The sequence below is a fragment of the Hyperolius riggenbachi genome, chromosome 9 (assembly GCF_040937935.1).
Source record: "Hyperolius riggenbachi isolate aHypRig1 chromosome 9, aHypRig1.pri, whole genome shotgun sequence".
Taxonomy (NCBI): domain Eukaryota; kingdom Metazoa; phylum Chordata; class Amphibia; order Anura; family Hyperoliidae; genus Hyperolius; species Hyperolius riggenbachi.
This window is the reverse complement of record NC_090654.1, coordinates 285810146-285831247: the sequence shown is the minus strand read 5'-3', so window position 1 is coordinate 285831247 and position 21102 is coordinate 285810146. Positions and strand designations below refer to the sequence as shown.

At 43.1% G+C, this 21102-nt stretch overlaps 1 protein-coding gene across 1 annotated transcript; it reads right to left on the bottom strand.

Moving 5' to 3' along the window:
- Nucleotides 1–679: 679 nt before the first annotated feature.
- On the bottom strand, nucleotides 680–20579 carry LOC137532169 (serine protease inhibitor A3K-like). The gene is made up of 4 exons (XM_068252389.1): nucleotides 19967–20579; nucleotides 16186–16456; nucleotides 8185–8332; nucleotides 680–1017 (listed from the first exon to the last, which is right to left on the bottom strand). The coding sequence occupies exons 1-4, from the start codon at nucleotides 20577–20579 to the stop codon at nucleotides 832–834; spliced, it is 1218 nt and encodes a 405-aa protein (XP_068108490.1). The 3' UTR covers nucleotides 680–831.
- Between the last annotated feature and the right edge of the window lie 523 nt (nucleotides 20580–21102).

Here is a 21102-nt window from a genome sequence, read left to right as displayed (position 1 = left end):
GCCAGAGTGGAAGGGATCACCGATCGCTGGGGGAATGGCAGGAAGGTGAGTGGATCCTCTTCTTTCCCCCCTACCACTATCACTTACAGGGATCACTACAATCCGCCGGTGATCGTAGTGATCATACGCGATGGCAGCTTAATCTCCCCTCTCGGGTGCGCATGATCGCGTCGGGAGCGGAAACGGCGGGTGGCGTAAAACCTACGCTGCATCAGGCTAGAGTAGCCACAAATGCTTAGTAGGATTTACTTACGTCGGTCCTCAAAAGGTTAAAAGAATAAGACAATGTTTTTCTTTCTTTCTTTTTTAGAAAGTTAGTTAAAACCAAAACATTCTATTGATCTGTCCATTGTGGCGTGCATTGATAAGAGGCCATCACAGTACAAGATAAATATGATGCAATCAGGGAGAGGACACAGTATGGAAATTAAATGTCTTTTATTTTTTAATTGATTTGAAGGACACCACTGCTTGCCTAATTTTAAAATGAAGCTAAACTCAGAACTTCCACTTTGCTCTAAAAGGTTGATAACCTTTATAGAAAAAAAATGTCTTCATTACAATTTATGGAAATTCTAAAAAAAACAAACCTGACATTCTACTTTGATTCACTTTTGCAGAAGGCACTGAAAGGGTTAAGCCTCAGTGTTTACTATATGGAGAGCTGCCTGGGCAGAGCTCTCCTGCAATCTATTCACAGCTACTGATAAGAACTATTAGACACAATAATCTGCCTAAATAAACACAAAGCACAGAGAAGCGAATTTCTTTAGTAGCTCTATGCGGAGAAAAGATTTTTCATTGTGTGCTGTGCAAGAGTCCGGGTCCACTTCAAGGATTTAAGTATTTTCCAAAGAAGAGATCAACTTTAGCAGGTATATTTCTAATGAGAAATATGAAAGGCCTGTCTGCTACTACAGCCTTGGCTGACACACCTAGGACTGCAACCACACCAGCGGAAGCGGCAGCTGCCTCTGTTCCGGTCTCGTCTACCCCCACCACTGCTTTCTGGACAGCCTGCAGATCCAAAAATAGAATAAAATCAGGGAAATAGTATACCATCAAGTTAAACAAACAAGATAAATAACATTTCTAATGCACTTTTCTCCTGGTGGACTCAAACCGCCAGAGCTGCAGCCACCAGGACGCGCTCTATAGGCAGTAGCATTGTTAGGGAGTCTAGACCAAGGACTCTTTACTGAATAGGTTCACGCTTAATGACCAGGAAGTGCAGAGGTTTGAACCCAGGCCGCCTGAGTCAGAGCCAGAGCCCTTAACCAGTACACTGCCCAGCCACTACTGGCCTCTGCTACGTTGGTATGACAACTCAGGCATTGAAAATTAGGATGTAAGGTCACAAAACAGCTATACGTAGAAAAGATCTTATGCTGGGTACACACGTTACTTTTTTCTGGTCAATAGAATGATTCAATAGATAATTCCTGTCATGTCCGATATTCCTTCCGATCGATTCTGCGCTCGATTTCTCATAGAAGTGAATGGAAAAAGATAAGAAAAACGAGCGGAAGATAACAGAATCGAGCATAGAATCGAGTGCAGAATCGAGCGGAAAAAACGATTGGGTGGAAAATCGAGCAGAAAAACGTAACGTGTGAACCCAGCATTACTCAGGCTGTATCTAATCATTTTACTACATAATCTATCTCAGATGAAGGTTCAAGTGATATGTTTAATGCACACAATACGTTTTTCCGCTCGATTTTCCACCCGATCGTTTTTTCCACTCGATTCTGCGTTGGGTTCTCTTATCTTCCGCTCATTTTTCTTATCTTTTTCCATTCACTTCTATGAGAAATCGAGCACAGAATCGATTGGAAGAAATATCGGACATGACGGGAATTATCTATCGAATCCATCTATCGACCAGAAAAAAGTAACGTGTGTACCCAGCATTAGATAGTGTGCCCATTGCTTGGAGGGGGAAATTGAGTAGGCAGGGTGAGCTTTTGAGACGGGAGGCATGGCGGATAAGAAAATTGAATGTTGTGGGTCGGGGGTAGGGACTCAATCGAGAATATAATTTGAGCTTTTGCCTTTAAAGAGGAACTCCAATGAAAATAATGTAATAAAAAAGTGCTTCATTTTTACAATAATTATGTATAAATGATTTAGTCAGTGTTTGCCCATTGTAAAATCTGTCCTCTCCCCGATTTACATTCTGACATTTATCACATGGTGACATTTTTACTTTTGGCAGGTGATGTAGCTGCTGCATGCTTTTTTTTTTGGCAGTTGAATACAGCTGTAAACAGCTATTTCCCACAATGCAACAAGGTTCACAGACAGGAAACTGCCAGGAGTACCTCGGTACTCAGAGCTTCTTGTGGGAGGGGTTTCACCACAATATCAGTCATACAGCGCCCCCTGATGGTCTGTTTGTGAAAAGGAATAGATTTCTCATGTAAAAGGGGGTATCAGCTACTGATTGGGATAAAGTTAAATTCTTGGTTGGAGTTTCTCTTTAAATTATATGGGAGCCTTAATTGACATGTTATGTCTAGCATTGTTCATCTATTATTGTCGACCAGTTACATAGTTAGGGGTACCGGGTGTTCCTGATATTTATTTTTGATTTGTTCTTTTTTTTTTAGATGTCTGCTGTGATCACACTAGATGTGATGGGCTGTCTACCGCAGTTCTATGGGTGACGTGCTGATGTATATAATGCTGTGTGGCTGACAGCTGGTATATATGTTTATTTATTTTACAGTGCGGTGCAGTGTCAATTATCTATGTGACTGTATCATTTTATATTTATATTGTTATGCTGCCTGATCACCGGCGTTGGTAAGGAGGGACTTCTACTATTATTGTTTCTCACGGTTCCCATGGCTGCAGTGCTGACGGCTGGAAGATGCGCGATGTCTTTTTTCTTTGTAGCGTTGATTGGTCTGCCTGCACGTCTGTTTAAGCCAGACACTGCGCTATTGGTTGGGGGCAGCTGCATGTACCATGACGTGGCATGCTTTCTCTCCGCCCTCCTATGTAGCTAGAGGGGGATGTTTTATAGAGAATCTGGACTGTGAAAATCTTACATAAATAAATGTACCAGCCTGTTTGTTTTCTCCTAGCCCCCTCTGTGACTTTTTCGCCACTCCCCGCTGCTTTCTTGGTGATAAAATCACTGTTTTATTCATTGTTTTTGAAAAACATGAAAATGGCTGCCAAACAGGAAATACATAATCAGAGCAGGTGCCCATTTGCAGTGGCTCCTCTCAAGCCTGACTTGACTGCTGGAATGTTACTCCCACTTGTTGCCTTAGCTGCTTGTCTGAGCTCTGCACTGATCTTTCTAAACTTATAGCTGTTTGAAATGTCACAGCTCAGTGAGCTTCACAGACAGGCTGGCTATGAGCAGAGACCTTGCCTGTGACTCATACACACAGCACACAGGAGAGCAGAGGGGGGCGTGGAGGGGGCGTGAATAACTTGTCCCTATCACAGCAGAGGCAGCGCATTCCACTCTGGGTCGACAAAGCTTGACAAAGAAAAGAAGATTAGATATATTACAGAGACAGTGTAACTAGAAAAGGCTGCAGTAATCCAGGCCACATTAGAACAGGTATAGGAACTTATAGGATAGAGGAAATAAGGCTGAACATTTTGTTACAGAGTCTCATTAAGCATATGATAGTGATTTTCTGCACTATGTTGCAGCGGATGGTTTTGCCCATGCACCAGGGGCGTTTCTACACCGCCTCTTCATACAGGTAAAGACTTAGGGGTCTGTTCCCCATCAAGTCTGCTCTGTGCCTCTGCTATTGTGATTGATTGACAGGATTTCAAATTGATTGGTTGATTTGTCTGTGATGTACTATATAAGGAGGGATTGTCCCACTATGTTCTATGGCAGAATGCCTCGATAAAGGGCATCAATACTTGAAACGGCGGGCTGTCGCCATTGCCATATTTTTATATTGACTTGGATGTCATTTTAATGATTTCTTAATAAAGAGCTATAGTTTACATTGTTGTGGTGCCAACCTTATCTGCACGTTTACTGGGTAGTGTTATTATTTATTATTTATATAGCACCGACATCTTCCGCAGCGCTGTACAGAGTTGTCCTGTCACATTACTGTCCCTCAGAGGAGCTCACAATCTAGTCCCTACCATAGCCATATGTCTATATTGTGTAGTGTATTTATTGTAGTCTAGGGCCAATCTTTAGGAGGAAGCCAAATAACGTATCTGTTTTTGGGATGTGGGAGGAAACCGGAGTGCCCAGAGGAAACCCTCACAGACACAACATACAAACTCCTTGCAGATAGTGCCCTGGCTGGGACATAAACCAGGGACCCAGCGCTGAAAGGTGAGAGCGCTAACCACCATGCCACCGTGTTTGTGCTAAAAAGCCAAACGACATTCCAACCATTTAACCTGTTGCCGACCGCATCACGGCGATGGGCATAGCCGCGGCGGCAGCCCCAGGACCGCTTAGCGTTGATCGGTGTAAAGTCCTAGGGCTTCAGTTTGTAGGAGATTGCGCGCAAGCTGCGTGCACATCTCCTGCTTGGTAGAAGCGCTCGGAGACTGTTAGATGGCGAAATCGCTGTCTAATTAGCATGTACAGCGCTGCGATCTACAGCCTGGGGGACACAGAAGCGATCCGCTGTGATAGGCAGACGAGGGGAGGGAGGGATGGAGGGGAATTTGAATAAAAAAACACACAAATTTAATCAAAAACGCCTGCCAATACAAACCTCCAACCCGCCGCAATGTCGGGGACTCCCTGTACTGTGCCCATGCAGAGGAGGATGCAAGGCAGACACATGGGGGACACAAGAAGACACAAGAGGTATAAGGGGGCATAATCCACAAGATGCCTCTTCACCATGGATGCACCAAGTTTAGTATATATTTTTTCCCCTGGTTTTGTCCTCTAAGCCTAGGTGTGTCTTATGGTCAGGAGCGTCTTATAGTCCGACAAATACGGTATCTCATTTTGTACCCATGCTTCGTGTGATGTGATGAACAATACCGAAAGTCGTGTGTAATCGCCAACGATTTCCGTATTGTCAAGCAGAATGTCAGTTTTGTTTTGTCACTTTCTGTTTTAACCACTTCACCATATCTGGACGAATATATCCGTCCAGATAGGCAGTGGTGCTGCAGCCGTGTGGTGCGCGCGATCGGGCGCGCGCCCGCGCATGCTCCCGCTGCCTCCCGCTGCCTCCCGATCAGTGAATGGGAATATAATTCCCATTCACCGATCTAAGTCCCCGGCAGAAATACCGACGCTTTCTCATCAGAGAGCGTGGTATTTCTGCCCCCAGGAAAGTTTTTCTCTTCATTTTAGTTCCTAGATGCGACATTGTTCGCATCCAGGAATTTTTTGAATGTGGCCATCTTGTGGCCAAATAGTAAACTGCACCCACATACTTTTAATAAATAAAAAAAATACATTATATTACATCTAAAATTAGCAGTTTCCCTCACAAACTAAAATTACCCAAATACATTTTTGTATTAAAAATAAAATAAAAAAAATTACAATAAAAAAAAAACTACATAAATAGTTACCTAAGGGTCTGAACTTTTTAAATATACATGTCAAGAGAGTATCTTATTAAATTTTTTAAAATTATAAGCTTGTAAATAGTGATGGACGCAAATTGAAAAAATGCACCTTTATTTCTAAATAAAATATCGGCGCCATAAATTGTGATAGGGACGTAATTTAAACGGTGTAATAAGTGGGACAAATGGGCACATAAAATGCATGGGTTTTAATTACTGTAGCATGTATTAATTTTAAACTATAATGGCCAAAAACTGAGAAATAATGATTTTTTTCCATTTCTATCTTAATCTTCCTGTTAAAATGCATTTACAGTAAAGTGGCTCTTAGCAAAATGTACTACCCAAAGAAAGCCTAATTAGTGGTGGAAAAAACGAGATATAGATCAACTAATTTTGATAAGTAGCGATAAAGTTATTAGCGAATGAATGGGAGGTGAACATTGCTCGGATACATAAGATTTTCAAAGCTGTAGGCTGAAGTGGTTAAGGTACAACAGATGTCTTTTCCCTTCAGTCTGAAATAGAGCCCCTCACCCCTCCACTTCCTGACTAGCTCTTCACACCTATGTGAGAGCAAATGGACGTTCCTTAGTGACAAGAGATTGTCTTCAAAGGCAGTTAGAAATGTTCCCTCTAAAAACTGTGGTCAGACAATAGACAAACTTCATGTATTAATAATTCAAGATGTGGTTATCGCAGACAAATGACAAATATATTCACTGGTTCCTAAAAATCATCCTAATAACTAATCCAAATTATAGCCTGCTAGCTGCCAGGGGGACTAAACTATTTATCACTAGCAGACCACACATGCTAATCTGCCGTTGTTTGGTGTCATTCGATAAAGCATCGCTGGCTGGTTCCAAATCTGGCCACAGATCCCCGGTAAGGCATTCCGGGGAGGAATCGCAAAGACTATTAATAAATGTTGCACTTTCTGCTTGTAATCTGGGGCTGCCCCTTTTGCTGGCTGGGGGATAAACACACCTACTTTCCAGGTAGAGCCACCCCCAAAACTCAGATCCTATAAAGGTTTGGGCACTAAGGGCCCTTTCACACCAGAGGGATTTTTCGGCGTTTTAACGCCACGGCCGAAGTTGGCGTTTTGCTAGGTAAAAGAAAGTCCATAGACTTTCATTTTACCTTTCACATCTAACTCGGCGTTTTGGAGCGTTGCGTTTCAACGCTCCCAGGAGCTTTTTCAGGGCTGTTTACAGCCGAAGTTGGCTGTTGGCGTTTCAATGATAGTCAATGGAAAACGCCAACTTCAGCGTTTTTAAAGCGTTTTCAAAGCGTTTTACAGCTAACTTGTTCACTTATTTTTATAGAAGAAAAAAAAAGGACGTTTTCATATGAGCTGTAAAACTCTTTCAAAAGGCTTTGAAAACGCTTTGAAAACGCTATGTATTGGCCTTTTCTACCGCAGCCTCTAGTGTGAAAGAGCCCTAACGACCCCTACCAGTCTCCAAATTTCCATCAACTAAAGATCTTCACCCACGTGCTCCAGGAGACCAGAGAGCACATGGACTTCCATGACATGTTTGGTTTCAAGGACTCTGATATCAATGCCTGCATGTGAACTGGACTTTATTTGCTTCTATTCCACACAAACTGCATTGAGTTAAAGCGGAATATAACCCTGCATTTCAGCTTTGCTCTAAAACATTATTTACAGCATATTATATGCAACCAGCATTTTTTTTTTACTAGACCAGCATTGGAAGGGTTAAACACAGAGGTTTAAAGTTCCGTGGAGAGATATGCAGAAGTTCAGATAGATACATTTAACTAAATAGAATGTAACTAGTGATAAATGTTACACACTCTTTGGCTGTCCTCCAGCTCCTTCTCAGTCAGAGAGAGTGAGTCACATTCAACACTTAGATACATTTATGTAAACAAAATGTATCCATGTAAGCTTCGGATGTGTCTGCAGTTCTCTCCAGGAACTTTAAAGCTCTGTGTAACCCTTCCAATGCTGGTCTAGTAAAAAAAAAAAACTGCTGGTTGCATATAATATACTGTAAATAATGTTTTAGAGCAAAGTTGAAATGCAGGGTTATATTCCGCTTTAAGTAAACTTTTCACCATTATCCACTTTTATTTTAAGCTTAGTGTTGATATGTTAATTGGTGTATGTAAATGTGTGTAATGCATTTTTGTTATTAAAACGTTAAAAAATCGTTTTACGGTTATGACCTGTTCCTGAACATACAAAATCGTACGTACTCCTCCGAAAACATTACCTTGTGTTCTACAGTATCTTGTATTTACAACCCGTATGCTTGAATCGGGCACAGATCTGGCGCCGATCCCTGCATACAGCTGAGGGTTAACTTACAGTGTTTCGCAGTGTGCTAATATACTTACAGTTGAGTGCTGACTCACACGTGGTGGCAAGCATTTGAACTGTATGTGTGTGGTGAATCCTTTGGAGGCAGAACGCTCCTCTCGGCTAGTCGGTTCATAGATTGCGAATCCACATATGGGCATCTATGCGCAAAGCGACAGCGAGACCGAGTTTCTGACTCTGAGCGATTGACCCAATCAAGGATCGGCCCGTGCGGTTCTTGACATCATGTATAAGTACACAAACACTATAAAAAAATGATCGTAAAATCAGTGTATTTCAGATCTCACCTTGGACAGCTTCAGGTTTTTGAATCCTGTAATCCCAGAAAGGTCGGCTTCATCAGAAAAGACTAATTTAATTCCAAGTGCAATCAGTTCTTTCTTGAGGTCAAAAGTTGAAGACATTTGAAATTTAGGGATTAATAGATGGATTCTTCTGTGGAGGGAAATATAATTATGATTAACAAGATTAACACTAGCGCGCAACCATAAGGTGGCCATTGTTATCACCGGTATCCAGATCGTTTGATTGAATCTGCTAGAAATCGATCCCTCAAACATTTCTCGACCGATTTTGTCTGAAATCAGTAAATTTGGTAAATCTTGCCGGATAGAAAATTTTGGCAGATCAGAAATGCACCATTGGCAGCGACAACCGACAAAGCTACTCTCACCTGTCTGCAGCTAGAGGCCAAAATAAAACCTTGAGGCAAAATTACAGGAAAAATCGTAGTTTATTTTATTTATAAATGTAAATGTAATCAGGTATTGTAATTTCGCAATTTGACTTAAAGCCGAATGAAACCCAGCAATTCTTCTTTGCTCTAAAACATTATTTACAGCATATTATATACTACCAGCATTTTTTTTTTTTTTAGTAGAACAGCATTCGAAGGATTAAACACAGAACAGAAAAGCTCAATGTCGGGAAAGCTGGACGCATCCGAACTGGAGATAATGTTATCTTGTATTTAATTGTATCAAGTGAGGAATGTAAACAAACACTTCTCTGACACTGCAGACTCTCCTGAACACAGACAGACAGTCAGAAAGCATTTCTGCTTATATTTCAAGATGAAAAAAAAAAAAACAGTTATGAATAAAATGCAAAGTCAGCTTTCAGAGCAAAAAAGTGTACTTTGGGAACTAGTAATTTCTAAATGAATAATAATACTTACGCACAAAAGCAAATATGATAACCGTGTGGCATATAAAAAGTAGGAAAACATGTTTTTATTGAATATTATGTAAGGGTTTTATACCGCTTTAATGTAAAGCAGTTATTAGTAAAGTCCCCATACATGCCATTGTCACCAGAATTGGTACATGTGTTAAGGAGAAGAGTGGGAACAAGCCCAAAAAAAAGATTTTTTTTTCAAAAATATCTTGTAGTTTTGAGAAAACTGATTTTAACAATGCAAAGGAAAAATGGTTTTTAAAAAACCATTGAAAAATTAAAATTTTTAAAATCCATTAATTAAAAAATGTTCTTTTTGAAATTTTTTTTTTACTTATTCCCTCCCCATAAAATACTTAGCAATTTTGGTGATGGTAGCATATATGGGGGGCTATGCTATTAAACGCTAAAGTCGGCACAACATTACGTGAAAATAACGCAAAATTACAAATCAGTTCATGAAATCAATTGAATGTCCAAATCATAATTACATATTGCCGTAAATGCGAAAGTTGAAGTGGAATTTTTCATATTTAGCAGATTACGTTCATCGCTAATTGGAGGAACATGTTGCTGTTTTCTTTACATGGAGGCAAAGTGCTTCTGTGAGGAAACGCGGAAAAGCCGCCGCAAGTACTCAGAGTGAGGCGGCTGTTTCCGCGTCCAACATGGCGGCACAACGCGGAGAAACCGCCGCATGCCACATGGGCAGAGCGGTGGGGTCCGCGTTGAATGCGGCAGATGGCGCGCATGACAATGTTAATGACAGTGTGGTTGGACGCGGAGAGGCTTGGAGAGCAGCGCGGCGGGTCCCGCACCCGAGTCAGCAGATACATTGCAAAACATGTCTGGTGTGGCTGGGACTGCTAGTCCACACAGGTTCAGAAGGACGCGCGCGCGCGCTGAGAGGCAGAGCTTATATGACAGCCAGAGGAGAGTCAGCTGACCAAGCTGGTCAGCTGACATTTTCACCAGTTTTCATTGGTCCAGCACTTAGGGGTGGTGCTGGAGAGCGCTATAGTATATATACTGGATGCTGGTCATTTCTCTGGTGTCTGGCGTTGCGATCACTACGTGGTAGCACTCAGACCTTGTCAGTATCTGTGTTCTAGTTCAGTTTCCAAAGGTGTTGATGATCAAGGAGCTCACACCTTAGCTTAGGAATATTGAATTGTATTATTTGTTATGACCTTCTGCCTGCCTGACCATTCCTCTGATCTCTGATTCTGTACCTTGCTATTCTGATATCCTGTTGCCAAACTCTGCTCGTTCCTGGACTCTGTATCTGCCTCCTGATTCTGTACCTTGCTATTCTGATATCCTGTTGCCAAACTCTGCTCGTTCCTGGACTCTGTATCTGCCTCCTGATTCTGTACCTTGCTATTCTGATATCCTGTTGCCAAACTCTGCTCGTTCCTGGACTCTGTATCTGTCTCCTGAATCTGTACCTTATCTGTCTGTGTGTTAACGACCTGGCTTGCCCGACCTCGAGAACTGGCCTTACTGTTAGAGGCAGTTCCCAGACCTGTTAGTGACACTCCTTTACTGGTGTCACTCACTCTCTGTCCTTCCTACTCTCGGCCTAGCTCCTCCCCCGGGAGAGTCTAGGCTAACAGAAGGAACATACTTCTGTGCAGTTTTCCTTACTGCTTCTGTACCTACTTCTGAGGTGCGGTCCACAAAGTATTACTATTGCACTAACACTCTCTTGTCTCAGGTGTCCAGAGGTTAGAGATATATCTGATTATTGGTGATACTGCAGATCATCAATAATCGGGTATATATCTGCATTCTCGGTGATACTGCAGATCACTGGTAATCAGATCCTCTCTGTGTTACACCGATCGTTACAGCTTCATTGTTATTTGGGAGTGTTAGGAATATTGCATTGCCTTCTCCTGCCTGCTGGTGGCAGTATTCACTGGCACTACCTTGAACCTTTACTGTGCCACCAGCAGAGGGCTTTTTGGACATGTAACAGCCCTGTAGTTCTGCCTTCCTCCAGCTGGTGGCCGTGTGCTACTTATGCAAAAGACTTGCAGTTCTGTGTCTGGCCAGCAGACCTCCTGCGCATGCTCAGTAGACTAAGCGGCTGAACGGCAGTCCACAGGAGGACGGCGTGGGACTTAGACGTATTAATGAGGTGGGAGGAAGCCCCAGGTAAGTATCAGAGATGGGCTGTCTGTCGTCTCTGAGTCCCTTTAAGTCTGAGGGGAAAGTAGAGAAGCAAAAAAGGACAACTCAACATGCCCTGCAACTTCCTTTGTGCATACCAAATTTTGTGTAAGTCAGGTAAACTGGGGAATGATCATTTATAAACAAGAAAAGTAATAGTGATTTTAACTTTTGGATTGCCTGGTTAGCATCCTTATTACTTGTTTACCAGATAAAAATGAAGAATTGATTTTTGATTTCATGTCCGACAGTTACACTATCCAAGACTTGTACACACATTCCAACCTGCCTGATAGTTGGTCAAATTGATCGTCCAGTTGGATTTGGCAAACAACCTGTTATCAGTTGGTCATCTGATTGTTTGTCAGCAGTACACACGCCTAACTTATCTTCCAACAGAACATGTTTAGAAGATAGTTGGACAGACTGTTGGTACGTGTGTATGAGCCTTTAGGACAGTAATGGCCTGTGCACTCACAGCTCCCTCACCATAGAGGTACCAACTTGTATGGCGGACTTGCCAAACTGGTATTTAGAAATTATTAACCACAAAAAAATACCACTGGATTGGTGGGTATACACTCTGAAGAATGAATAAAAGACTGGAAATAGATAAAAATTGCTTTCTACTTTGTTTCTACTTCAAACTATGGAGGTATTTTTTATAGCATGCAGAATCTCAGAAGCATCTACTTCCACACCGTAAAAGGAATAAAGATAATACTTCCTTAAAGGGACTCTGAGCAGTGCAGAAACTATGGAAAGATGCATACCATTTTGAAGCTCCCTTTCTCCTCTTTCCAACGGTATATAAACCGCCGCCCTACGCCTTTTAGTTTTCGCTATTTTCGTGATCGAAACCGCACCCACCACGATTTCAATCGCGAAAATATCGAAAACTAAAAGGTGGTGGTGGTTTATGTGTCGTTGGAAAGAGGAGAAAGAGAGCTTCAAAATGGTATGCATCTTTCCATAGTTTCTGCACTGCTCGGAGTCCTTTTGAAAGGAACCCGAGGTGTGAGACTAATGGAAGCTGCCATATTTATTTCCTTTTAAACAATACAAGTTGCCTGGCAGTCCTGCTGACCTTCTAAATCACACACCTGAAACAAGCATGCTGCTAATCTTGTCAGGTTTGTCATAGACATCTGATCTGCACGCTTGTTCAGGGTCTATGGCTCAAAGTATAAGGCAAGAGGATCATGAGGACAGCCAGGCACTGAGCATCACATAAAAGGAAATAAACATGTCAGCGTCCATATTCTTCTCACCTCGGGTTCCCTTTAAAGTGGATCCGATCATCCGAGATAAAGTTTTACTCATTGCACAGTTGTGTTCCTCCCATATAGTCAAATACTTTTTTGTTTTGTTTTAATACTCTAATTCCCTATAAACAAACAAGCCACGCCCACAGCTTCTGCAGACAGCCTTGGCACTGTAGGAAGGGGGAGCTTATGGGAGCTTAGTCTGGGCAGGAGGAGGAGGAGTTACTAGCCATTGATTTCAGAGGCAGAGGGGCGGAGGGAGGAGTAGAGGTGACTTAATTTGTCACAGGCTGAGGGCTGGAGATGCTATCAGCTTGCCTGTGTGTAATGTAACAAATAGAACATGGCTGCTCTCATTGTATCACAGGAATAAATAATCATAAACTGTTGAAGCGGTTTGCAGCTAGATTTGCTGTGTAAACTATCTAAACTTTAGATAAGATATATAGACAAGTTACTTATTATAGTTAGTTTTTCATCTCGTATCCGCTTTAAAGTTAAAAAAAAAAGCAAAAAAAACAGATACTTAATTATGGAGAGGGAATATATAGTGTAGTGGGGGTGTCTCAGCACCTTGCAGGAAAAAAATATAGGAGGCAAATACGGGAGCCCAATAGTGTAGTATATTAGTATGCAATTGAAAAAAGGAATTTCAATAAATTACTACTCACAAAAGGAGGTTGCAGGTGGAGACCATAAACCCGACTCCACTCGGGGTAGTCCCAGCCGGGACCTGGATGTGGTCGCTCTCCTTGAAAAAGTAGGGACAGGTGTCCACTGTGGGGCACCCACAGGTGGTCTGTCACCACCCCTCAAACACAGATTGTTTGGGGGTATAGCTATGCACAATTGAAGGTAAAGAGGCGCCCTGGTTGAAATAAAAGCATCTAAAAACAGCTTAAAATCGAGGAAATAATATGAGGTGGCTTACCTCAATAACGAGCCTCTCTTTGCCATATCGACTTGTTCATTTGGCACTTTTATTGGCCTGATGAGGCGGGCTTGGACCCGCGAAACGCGTTGCCTGTGCTAAATAAAAATCTTTTGTCACATACAAGGATTTTGTTATTGAAGTAAGCCACCTCATATCATTTCCTCGATTTTAAGCTGTTTTTAGATGCTTTTATTTCAACCAGGGCGCCTCTTTACCTTCAATTATGGAGAGGGAAGGCTCTGGGTCCTATAGAGTCTTGCCGCTCACGGTCCTCTCGTTCCAGCATTTTCACCCTGGGTAGCAGTATCTGAACATTCAGTCGAATGTTGCTCTGTGCCGCCGTGGTAGGCTTCGGCAGCCTTGCTCGCTCACTCATGTGCAGTACGGAGCCGCCTGCGGTGGTCGAAGCCTCCCGCGGCGGAAGATTGGAATGGCGGTGATGGTGCTGGAAGTAGGGGATCGTGAGAGGAGTGGGAGAGCCTTCCCTCTCCTTAGAGGAGTGTCTGTTTGCTTGTTCTTTTCTTTTCCAATTTACATGACTTTTCCAATTTAGATGACCCAGCACCCTCAGAAGTAATGTATTAAGTTATTTTATTCAAAGCAGGGTACAGTATTAAGAAAGAGGCTAATGTTTGTTCTACGCGTTAGTTGGTTGTTACGTGTATTTTCTGTCACTTGTTTCTGACTGGTCGCCGTTTTACGTGTTCATTTTTACGAGTTGATTAGTCCTTACGCGTATTTTTGTCCCTCGCATTCTGATTGGTCGCCACTTTGTTGTGACGTATACTTTAAATTTTACGGGAACGAGCGCTCTTGCGTATTTTGACTATATGCGTATTTTGATTGGGACTGTTGACCGGTTTTAGATCATTTCCTGTTGAGGTTTTGCTGCCTACTGGTGTCTCTTTATAGTGGCTGGATAGTGTACTGGTTAAGGGCTCTGCCTCTGACACAGAAGACCAGGGTTCGAATCTTGGCTCTGCCTGTTCAGTTAGCCAGCACCTATTCAGTAGGAGACCTTGGGCAAGTCTCCCCAACACTGCTACTGCCTATAGAGCGCGCCCTAGTGGCTGCAGCTCTGGCGCTTTGAGTCCGCCAGGAGAAAAGCGCAATATAAATGTTCTGTGTTTGTTTGTTGCCTTTTTGTCTTAGGGTGGCCTGATTGGTGGAGGCTGACTTTTGTCAGTTCCCCATCAGGTCCTCCTGTGTTTATACACATCTTTTTGCCAGACCTGCCCTGATTAGTCAGTCCAGGACGGCTGTCTCTTTTGTGATTGGCTCATTGGTCTGGAGCCTAGTATTCAAAGGGCGAATGTGTGATTAGCTTTTTCAGAGGCTTTTTCTGGTTTGACGATGGGAGGGCATTGTTGCTGCTTTGACACATTAGCCTCTTTCTTAACGCCAGGGTCGGACTGGGCCACAGTAGTACAGTTTTTTCCCTCGGTGGGCCCCCCCCCCCAGGTCTCTGGTGGGCCCCCCCTCCTTGTCTGACAGAGCTCCAATTGCTGCCTGCAGCACAAAAATTCTCTTCTCAGTGCTGTAATCACTCATGCTGAGAGCAGTGGGTAGCTAAGGAGTAGAGATGTGGCGAACGGTTCCCGAACCGTTCGCCGGCGAACATCTCTAAATTCATGGGCCTCTTACTACTTCCGGGTCGCAATGACCTGGAGTAGTACGCCTGCACTGCCCGGCAGAGCGCGTCTTAGATCGCGCTCCCGTTGCCGGGCACTCTCTGCGCATGTGCGTGACGTCATGAGTGACGTCATGCTCATGCGCAGAGAGTGCCCGGCAACAGGAGCGCGATCTAGGACGCGCTCCGCCGGGCAGCGCAGGCGTACTACTCCAGGTCATTGCGACCTGGAAGTAGTAAGAGGCCCAGAGAGGTTCGCCGGGCGAACTGTTCGGCCCAACACTACTAAGGAGCTGTAGGCCTCGATGCAAATTTTACAATGGGGCCCCCCAAGCACTCTATACATAACAAATGATACGACGCACCCAAACCTGCCAATGGCAACTACAGTGTCAGAGCTGCAAGAAGGGGATGGGGAACAGTCTGTTAATGATTACCACTGTTCAAAGTATCTATAGAAGTGATTATTATGAGCAAAGGACCAATAGAGCGGTAATACTGTAGTTGAGGGAGGGCCCTTCGGGGCCCCTTTGGCCCAAGGGCCCCGATGCGGTCGCAGCCTCTGCAAACTCTGCGGTCGCAACCTCTGCAAAGTAGGACATTACTTTATATTGAAGGAGGGGACTCTATGCAAAGTTTTGCTGGGCAGCAGTGTCTCTGAATTACAATGCTGCTAAGATCATGTACGTTTGGCCCTGTCCATAATACATCATGACCACGCCCACCTTCCGGTGCATGGTCATGCCCTTTTTTCACCGCAATCATGGGATGTGTGGGCCCCAGGTTGAAATTTCTTTGATGGGCCCCCAGTGTCCCAGTCCGACCCTGCTTAACGCTGCACCCTTCCTTTATCTTTAATGCTTTGAATAAAAGAGCTTAACATTACTTCTGATGGTGCTGGGTCATCTTCTGGATTTCCAGTTTGCTGCAATCCCCGGACGGCAGGAGGTTGGACCTGCAAGCACATCAACTTCTTTGTAGGGGGCAACCTGCATTGTGGCTGTTTTCCACCGTAGAACTATACAGGTAAAACACTGGAGGGGGGTCAGAAAAAGATGGGCAGGTCTTTCATCTCGTATCATGCTTGGAGATCAGAGAAGGGTCTTACATTGGTTTCATCTCTTTAGCCCACTCCGGTATACAGTTGTTCTTGAGAGCTTTCTCCACCTCTTGAAATCTTCCATGATCTGGTATGGCAAAGAAGGCTGAGAAATTTCCTACGTATGGGACCTCAACAAATGTACATCCCACCTTCTCTATGTAGGCCATACGATAGAGACCTTGTCTTCTCATCATTGGCACTTTGACAACCGTTTTATTATCCACATAAAAGTCAGCATCGTGTGTAAGCTTCTTGTCAAAAGCATACTTCCATTTTCCTGAAAAGAATATCAAAATATCTGTCACCTATTACCATTTCTCTTCAAGAGAAACTGTAACCAAGGATTGAACTTCATCCTAATCAGTAGCTGATACCCCCTTTCCCACCAGAAATCTTTACCTTTTCTCAAATGGATCATAAGGGGGTCTGTATGGCTGATATTGTGGTGAAACCCCTCCCACAGTGTGATGTCAGCACCTAGATGCTGACATCACACTGTGGGAGCCTTGTTGCTTTGTGGGAAATAACAGCTGTTTCCAACTGCCAAAAAAGCAGCATCTCCTTGCACAAACATCACCTGCCAACAGTAAAGATGTCACCATGTGATACATTTCAGGATGTAAATCAGGGAGAGTTTACATTTGGCACACTCTGACTATATCATTTATAAATAATTATTGTAAAAAGTGGTTAAACAGCTGTAATGTAAAGCCCTATCTACACACGAGGCGATCCGGCGGCTCGATTAGCCGCCGGATGGACTCTTCCGCGTCCCCGCCGCGTCCCCGCTCGCCCGCGCCTGCGCCGGATTCGACACCCGCTCGTCCCCGCTCGTCCCTGTGCCGCGCCGCTTATCTTCCGCTCGATTCCCTGCCATTGTCCCCTCGTGGGGAACGAGCAGGGAATCGGCGGTAGCAAGATCCGACCTGTCGGATCTTATCAATCGAGCCACATTAGCGGCTCGATTGATAACCCACATCGGAGCCTCATCTACGCGTGTAGATGAGGCTTAAGAGCTGTGAAAATGGGAGGCTGCCTTAAACAAAGCAATCAAGATTATGTGCATCTATTCAGTCCCAGTCAAAACAGTTGTTTCTTGAAGAAGGGTGCAAAGAGTACAAAATATGATGTGGCGCACTTTCAGTGGAGTACCTAGGGAAAAATAAAGCCCAGGGCAAGCAGTGAAACTCTTCCTGAAGGGGGGGGGGGGGGGGGGGTGCTGAAAACGCTAGAAGTTGAACTGGACGTTTCCAACTCGAAGTGAGGAAAGGTCAGTAAGGACAACTAACATAACATTTTGTGAAATTTTAATTACTGTACATGTGTCTTAGTCACACATTTGTCCCAGAGTAATGCACTGTATATTTTGTTTTCTTCTATGCTGCTGTCACTTACTGTAGCTATTAACCATTTCAGCCCACGGGGATTTTTCCCCTTATGCAACAGAGCAACTTACACCTCCCATTCATTTGCCAATAACTTTATCACTACTTATCACAATGAATTGATCTATATCTTGTTTTTTCTGCCACCATTTAGGCTTTCTTTGGGTGTTACATTTTGCTAAGAATTATTTTTTTCTAAATGCATTTTCACAGAAATATTAAGAAAAAAATTCATTATTTCTCAGTTTTCAGCCATTATAGCTTTAAAATAATACATGCTACCATAACTAAAACCTATGTATTTTATTTGCCCATTTATTTTTTAAATGTTGTCCCTATCACAATGTATGGTGCCAATATTTTATTTGAAAATAAAGGTGCATTGTTTCAATTTTGCGTCCATCACTATTTACATGTTTATAATTTCAAAAAAATGTTCCTAACATACCTTTTTCACATGCATATTTAAAAAGATCAGACCCTTAGGTAACTATTTATATTTTTTTTTGTTTTTTATTGTATTTTTTTTTCTATTAAACATTTTATTTGGGTAATTTTTGGTGTGGGAGTTAAACAGTTAATTTTGAATGTAATAATGTGGGTTTATTTTATTAAAAAATCTATGTAGATATAGTTTTACTATTTGGCCACAAGATGGCCACAGTGAGATTTTTATTTTATTTTTTTAGTCCTGGAGGCGAGAGCTCGGGGTTTTCAGTATTTTTTTTCATTCTTTTTAAAAGCACTCCTTGTAAAGGACCTTTGCAGTGGCGCAGGAAAGCCAGTCACATCATGTGCACAATATTCTGGCAGTTGGATAGTACCACTGCCATTCAGGGGGTGCTTTTGAAAATAAAGGAATTATTGAGGTTTCCCCGTGAAGGTGATGGATTAGTCCAAAATCTGTCAGATCTGTCACATTTCTACTGCCTACTGTAAGTGACAGCAACATAGAAAAAAAGTCATTTATAGTGCTCTGTATGGCTGATATTGTGGTGAAGCGGTGTTTGTGCTGGAACACGGAAGTTGAAATCTACGCCTTAGCAGGGCTAAGCATACAAAAACAGGATGTAGATTTCAACTACCTGCTCCACAAGTGATTAAAGAGGAACTTTACTGGCTAGAAGGAGACCTTAAAAGACCACTATCGCGAAAAAAAAGTAGGCAGTTAAAATCTGACAGAACTGACAGGTGTTGGGCCAGTCCATTTCCTCATGGGGGATTCTCTGGGTTTTCTTTGTTTTCAGCAGCATTTCCTGAAGAGCAGTTGCAAAGTCTAACTGACAAAATAGTGTGCATGTGAGTAGGGAGGCTGGCTGGTATCTTACTATTTTGGCAGTTAAACTGCTGTTCAGGAAATGCTGTTGAATACAAAGAAAACCCTGAGAATCCCCCCATGAGGAGATGGACTGGCCCAAAACCTGTTGGTTCTGTCAGATTTTAACTGCCTACGTTTTTCACTACAGTGGTTCTTTAAATATGCCGTCTAATGGTCATGTGACAGCTCACCTGCTGGTGGTCTGAAGAACTGCATAGTTCACCTTGAGAAGAGGGACATCTGCTGGTGGACAGCGGAACTCCACACAAGAGTCCATAAGTGCTGCCATCAGCTTGCTTGTTATATTCATACTAACAGCATTGTCTTCTGTACCTGTTCTGCTTCTATGGATATTTCTGCTATTATTATCTTGATCTATCTTTTACTTCAAAAAATAAGCTAGCCTGCTCAGTTTTGGTTCTTGTGGTAATATTGCAGAACACTTTTTCTTGCTATCCCTACACATACTGCAACGTTTATCTGAACTGGAGCCTGATGCAGTAAACTATGGTAAAGTTGCTTTGCGCAGGAAGAGCATGTCAATTTTACCATAATTACTGCCAGGGAAGCACCGCCCATTGACCCTTAGTGCCACACACGTTACCGAGTAACAATGATAGAGCTTGTATTGACTGTCTACATGAAGGAGGATTGGGGGGAAAAATACTCACTTGTCCTGATGTCAACCATCCAGACAGGTGATTGCTCCGCCTCCCCACCAGAACGGGTCCGGGCCATTTTTTTGTCAAATCACCACCCAGGCTATGTGCACACCCACCTGCATGGCCGTGACCTGCCCCACAGCTTAGCAGCCGCCAATCAGGGCGGGGATTCTGCATCCGGATTGGTGGCTGCCGAGCTCGGGGCAGGCCGCAGCCACACAGGCGGAGGTTTCCAAAGACTTTCGTCAGTCTTTGGAAACATGGCCGCCACTGCACTGCCGAGGAGCGGGTTGGAGCGTCTCTTTCTGCGCAAAGACTTCAGGACAGGTAATATACAGAACCTTGCAACCCCCATCCGTCCTCATCCAGACAGAGCCTGTCATCAATCACCTTTTCCTTTGTTCCAGACACCCATAACTTACCCTTGAAGTAGATTGTGTTGAGGACAACTGCAACAGTTTTGTTGTCAACACTGTCCAACAGGTTTTTAACCATTCCATTGGTTTTCTCCTCCACGTAGCTGTTGATCTGATTTTTGGCTTCTGCTGGTGTGTGAAAATCTATAGGAATAGCTTCTACCTTATAATCCTTCAGCGCCTTTAAAAACATCTCCAGAAACGTTGTGCTCTCTTCAGCAAACAGTGCGTTGGCAATGCTCAGCACGGAGTCGCTGTTAGCTTGGTTAAGGATTTGAATTAGATGCTTGTAGCCTTTGCGGACATTGATTTCTGCATTAGAAGATGTATTAAAGTAAAGCCCTTCAAGGATCTCCTTCTGTGTCTGACCCTTGGCACCAGCAGAGATCATGCTAAATAATACGGAAACACTAAATGGAGAGCAGATTACATTTTGTTTTGGATATTCATTAGCTACGTGACTGAAAAAGTTATGCGCAAATTTCACGTTGCCTTCTACAACCATCTGCAGAAGGTGATCATCACTCTCATGTTTCTCCTTTTCGTAGCTACTTAAATCACCGAAGACCTCCTTACAAAGCAGAGCTTGCGTCAACAACACAAACAAAAAGACCCTCATGATTCTGGAATAAATAAAAAGGTTGCAAGTTATAAAAACTTAAAATATATTTTAGAATGGAAGATAAAAAGACGGGAAAATGTAATTTAGGTTTGTTTTAATTCACTTTAAAGAGACTCTGTAACAAAAATGTCATCCTTTTTTCTACTATCCTACAAGTTCCTAAACCTATTCTAATGTGCTCTGGCTTACTGCAGCACTTTCTACTATCACCATCTTTGTAATAAATCAACTTATCTCTCTCCTGTTGGATCTGTTGCCCTGTGTCTGGAAGGCTGCCAGCTCTTCAGTGTTGTTGATCTGTTATGCACGCCCCCTCTATGCACACTCCCGTGTATGTTATTTACATTAGATAGCTTCTCTGCTCTCTTAGTGAGAGAAGAGAGCTTTACAAGCTGGATAAATCATCCTCTGTTAGGCTGTGAAAGGAGCTGGGCTGTCACATGCTGAGGAATTACAGACACAGAGCTGTCTGCAGGAAGAAACGATCAGCCTGTCACTATTCAGTGGATGAGAGCTGCAG